Source organism: Palaemon carinicauda, chromosome 19 (genome assembly GCF_036898095.1).
Source record: "Palaemon carinicauda isolate YSFRI2023 chromosome 19, ASM3689809v2, whole genome shotgun sequence".
Classification (NCBI taxonomy): domain Eukaryota; kingdom Metazoa; phylum Arthropoda; class Malacostraca; order Decapoda; family Palaemonidae; genus Palaemon; species Palaemon carinicauda.
In genome coordinates this window covers 15145795-15150794 of record NC_090743.1, presented here as the reverse complement: position 1 = coordinate 15150794, position 5000 = coordinate 15145795, and the positions used below count along the sequence as shown (strand labels likewise).

General features: G+C 37.3%; 1 protein-coding gene and 1 long non-coding RNA gene across 3 annotated transcripts in view; one reads left to right on the top strand and one right to left on the bottom strand.

Moving 5' to 3' along the window:
- Positions 1–5000, top strand: part of LOC137658146 (uncharacterized) — a 103755-nt gene that overhangs the window by 23817 nt on the left and 74938 nt on the right. The gene's annotated exons all lie outside the window — the stretch shown is intronic.
- Positions 1–5000, bottom strand: part of LOC137658145 (galanin receptor 2a-like) — a 55161-nt gene that overhangs the window by 1187 nt on the left and 48974 nt on the right. Inside the window, exons 5-8 of the mRNA XM_068392828.1 lie at positions 2482–2605; positions 1661–1872; positions 649–919; positions 1–56 (exon numbers count right to left, since the gene is read on the bottom strand). The exon at positions 1–56 is cut by the window's left edge and continues 49 nt beyond it. Of these exons, the coding sequence (XP_068248929.1) occupies positions 1–56; positions 649–919; positions 1661–1872; positions 2482–2605 (663 nt within the window). The remainder of the gene's footprint in view (positions 57–648; positions 920–1660; positions 1873–2481; positions 2606–5000) is intronic.

The window sequence follows — 5000 nt, the reverse complement described above, 5'->3', positions numbered from 1 at the left end:
GTGGGACCCCAACACAACAGAAACAGGATCACCACCACGATTAGCATTTTGATCACCTGAGCGGACAAAGAGCTTATGAACTTATCAGCAGATCAGTGACAAAATATTCAATTCAGTAATTAAGCATTTATTTTTGCAAGAGAAAGAAAGTGTGTGGAACAGAATAAAGAGCTTATAAATTATCAGCAGATCAGTGGGAAAATAACAGTATTTATTTCAGTTATCAAGGAAATTAAAAAAAATTATTTTAGCAAGAGAAATTGTGGGGAACAGTACGAAGAGCCTAAAGAATTTATCAGATCAGGGAGGAAACAACTATATTTTTAATTCAGCGATAGAAAAATAGCTTTTTGCAAGGAAAAGTGTGAGGATCAAAACAAGAACCTATGAATTTATCAAGAGATCAGTGACACACACACACACACACACATATATATATATATAAATATATAATATATATATATATATATATATATATATATATATATATGTGTGTGTGTGTGTGTGTGTGTGTGTACATGTGTATACATACTCAAATCACACTTTCATTATTCTTTAACTGCAGATTAACTGCAAAGAGAGAGAGAGAGAGAGAGAGAGAGAGAGAGAGAGAGAGAGAGAGAGAGAGAGAGAGAGAGAGAGACTGACCTGCTTCCTGGCCTTTTTGACGTCCTCGCCCTTCTCCTTGTGTTTCTTGTGGATGTTCCGCGCCGTCGGGGAGGGCGTGCGAGACCGGGCGTTGGCCGCGCAGGGCACGTACAGCGAATTCGAGCTGTTGTAGGCGGAGTCACTGCCCCCGAGCCTTCCGTTTCGAAGGGCCACCCCTCCAACGTGTGCACGGCTTACCACGGCCAGGTTCCCCCCGCCCGAGGAAACCTTTAGGTGGTAGTTATCGGAGGGTGAGGTAGAACAGCCCGTGCTGAGAGAGAGAGAGAGAGAGAGAGAGAGAGGAGAGAGAGAGAGAGAGAGAGAGAGAGAGAGATTCAAATTTGAAATTTTTCCAATCTGGTATATAGCCTATTATCTTAGACCTATTTATATTATGGCTAGAGTCAGAAAACATTTAAGGTTTCCTCTAAAGGTTTTGAGCCTCTGATATATCTAGAATTCTATATATACACAATGAAAGTTTGTTCTTCTCAGCTCCACTATAGGTTTTAGGCCTCTAATATATTTAGAATTCCACATATACAGAATAAAAGTCTGTTCTTCTCAGTTCCACTATAGGTTTTAATCCTCCAATATATCTAGAATTCTATATATACACAATAAAAGTCTGTTCGTCTCGTCTCCACTATAGGTCTTAGGCCTCTAATATATCTAGAATTATATATATACACAATAAAAGTCTGTTCGTCTCAGCTCCACTATAGGTTTAGGCCTGTAATATGTCTATAATTCTATATATACACAATAAAAGTCTGCTCGACTCTTATCCACTATAGGTCTTAGGCTTCTAATATATCTAGTTTTATATATATACACACAATAAAAGTCTGTTCGTCTCAGCTCCATTATAGGTCTAGGCCTCTAGTATATCTAGAATTCTATATATGCACAATAAAAGTCTGTTCGTCTCAGCTCCACTATATCATAGACCTTACCTCGTGATAGACCTTACTGACAACCCAAGAGCCAAACGAAGCCCTTGAGCCCTCACCTTCTGGAGCTCGTAAGAGCCTTGATAGTCTTCGTGGACTTCCATAGCTCCCGGATGACCATCGTGTAGAAGGCGATCATTAACAACGCTGGTATGACGAAAAGCACCAGAAGTTGGTAGGTCAAGAACATCAGGGAATCCATTGGCTTGCAATAGTGGGCTGAAATCCACTCTGTTCTGGACGGGTTCGTGTACAGTACGGTGTGTGCCTCCTGGGAAGTAGAACAGATTTCTTTTTTTTTATTGGTATTTTTGGGTTATTTAGTTTCTTTAAGATTTAGTAGCTGACCTTAAGGGGTGTTTAGAGACAATGAGAAGCTTAGGTTGAAAATATAGAAGGAACAAAATTAAAGGTTTTCATAGAACTTTCTTTGTCAATCATACGTTTTTGAGGTCAGGCGTTGTATGAGCTGACAAACTTTTTTTTATTAATAAGATTTTTTGGGTCAAAATTTTAATTTTAAAAGGGATAATGATTTTTTAGTTCATCAAATAATTTTTCTTCTTTGCTGGGTGTAGTATTTTTTAGTTCTAATGTTTCAACAATTTTTCCATACATATTAAACTGATTTCAGAAAACAAAATTTTTTTGTTTAGATTTGAAAATGGGTTCATATGGGACAACCTTTAAATTTAAACATATTCCCCTCAATATTTTTTTATGTAGTAAATCATACATAAAACGTGTTTCCAACAGTAATATTTTATCATCCGGTAAATCATGCAATTTCATCCATCAAAGCAATATCCAGCGAGTAAAGCAAAGAAAATTCCTCTATAGGAAGGCAAAGCCCATTACAGCATAGCCGGATCACACTCACCATGACTTTGATGATGGGACAGGCCAGAATGAGCGAGACGAGCCAGACTAACAGGACGGAGCGTCGGCAGTTGCTCATCGTGCACAGGGAGCGGGATCTCATCGGGAATACGATTACGATGAACCTGCAGGTCGGAATGGGATCCGGGAATGGAAAGTAAAGAACAAAGATCCTCTAGTTCGGAATGAGAACCCAGAATGGAAAATGAAGAGTGAGGATGAAGAGGATAATTTAAGTAAAATTGATGACATTGACAGTTTGGAATATGAGCCAGGAATGGATAATTAAGAATAAGGATCTTCTAGTTCGGAATGAGAACCAATAATGAAAAATTAAGAATACAGATCCTCTAGTTCAGAATGAGAACCCAGATTGGAAAATTAAGAATGAGGACAGTGTTGTTCAGAATGAGAACCCAGAATGGAAAATTAAGAATGAGGACAGTGTTGTTCAGAATGAGAACCCAGATTGGAAAATTAAGAATGAGGACAGTGTTGTTCAGAATGAGAACCCAGAATGGAAAATTAAGAATGAGGACAGTGTTGTTCAGAATGAGAACCCAGATTGGAAAATTAAGAATGAGGACAGTGTTGTTCAGAATGAGAACCCAGATTGGAAAATTAAGAATGAGGACAGTGTTGTTCAGAATGAGAACCCAGAATGGAAAATTAAGAATGAGGACAGTGTTGTTCAGAATGAGAACCCAGAATGGAAAATTAAGAATGAGGACAGTGTTGTTCAGAATGAGAACCCAGATTGGAAAATTAAGAATGAGGACAGTGTTGTTCAGAATGAGAACCCAGAATGGAAAATTAAGAATGAGGACAGTGTTGTTCAGAATGAGAACCCAGATTGGAAAATTAAGAATGAGGACAGTGTTGTTCAGAATGAGAACCCAGAATGGAAAATTAAGAATGAGGACAGTGTTGTTCAGAATGAGAACCCAGATTGGAAAATTAAGAATGAGGACAGTGTTGTTCAGAATGAGAACCCAGATTGGAAAATTAAGAATGAGGACAGTGTTGTTCAGAATGAGAACCCAGATTGGAAAATTAAGAATGAGGACAGTGTTGTTCAGAATGAGAACCCAGAATGGAAAATTAGGAACAAGGATCTTCTAGTTCAGGATGAGCACCAAGAATGGAAAATTAGGGAGGGTCGTGTAGTTCAGAATGAGAACCCAGAAATGAAAATTAAGAATGAGGATAGTGTTGTTCAGAATGAAAACCCAGAAATGAAAATTAAGAATGAGGACAGTGTTGTTCAGAATGAGAACCCAGAATGGAAAATTAGGAACAAGGATCTTCTAGTTCAGGATGAGCACCAAGAATGGAAAATTAGGGAGGGTCGTGTAGTTCAGAATGAGAACCCAGAAATGAAAATTAAGAATGAGGATAGTGTTGTTCAGAATGAAAACCCAGAAATGAAAATTAAGAATGAGGACAGTGTTGTTCAGAATGAGAACCCAGAATGGAAAATTAGGAACAAGGATCTTCTAGTTCAGGATGAGCACCAAGAATGGAAAATTAGGGAGGGTCGTGTAGTTCAGAATGAGAACCCAGAAATGAAAATTAAGAATGAGGATAGTGTTGTTCAGAATGAAAACCCAGAAATGAAAATTAAGAATGAGGACAGTGTTGTTCAGAATGAGAACCCAGAATGGAAAATTAGGAACAAGGATCTTCTAGTTCAGGATGAGCACCAAGAATGGAAAATTAGGGAGGGTCGTGTAGTTCAGAATGAGAACCCAGAAATGAAAATTAAGAATGAGGATAGTGTTGTTCAGAATGAAAACCCAGAAATGAAAATTAAGAATGAGGACAGTGTTGTTCAGAATGAGAACCCAGAATGGAAAATTAAGAATGAGGATAGTGTTGTTCAGAATGAAAACCCAGAATGGAAAATTAATAATGAGAATAGTGTTATTCAGAATGAAAATCCAAAATGGAAAATTAATAATGAGGATAGTGTTGTTCGGAATGAGAACCCAGAATGAAAAATTAGGAATAAGGATCCTCTAGTTTAGAATGAGAACCCAGATGGAAAATTAACAATGAGGATAGTACTGTTAAGAATGAGAACTCAGAATAGAAAATTAGGAACAATGATCCTCTAGATCAGAATGAGAACCCAGAATGGAAAATTAAGAATGAGGATGAGGATAATCTAAGCAAGAATGATGACCATGACAGTTTGGAATGGGAGCCGGGAATGGAAAATTAAGAATGAGGATCCTCTAGTTCAGAATGAGAATCCAGAATGGAAAATTAAGAATGAGGATGAGGATGAAGAGGATAATTTAAGTTAGAATGATGACCATAACAGTTCGGAGTGAAGACCGGGAATAGGAAATAAAGAATTTTGTTTTTATGCTTAGAATGAAGACGAAGTTTATTAAAACATATTTTGTTTTTATACTTGGAATGAAGAGCAATATTTTTCCAAATAACTCATAATCAATCAATCAATCAATCAATCAGTAGCTCAATTATAGGCTACTTTAACAGGTTAAAAAACCC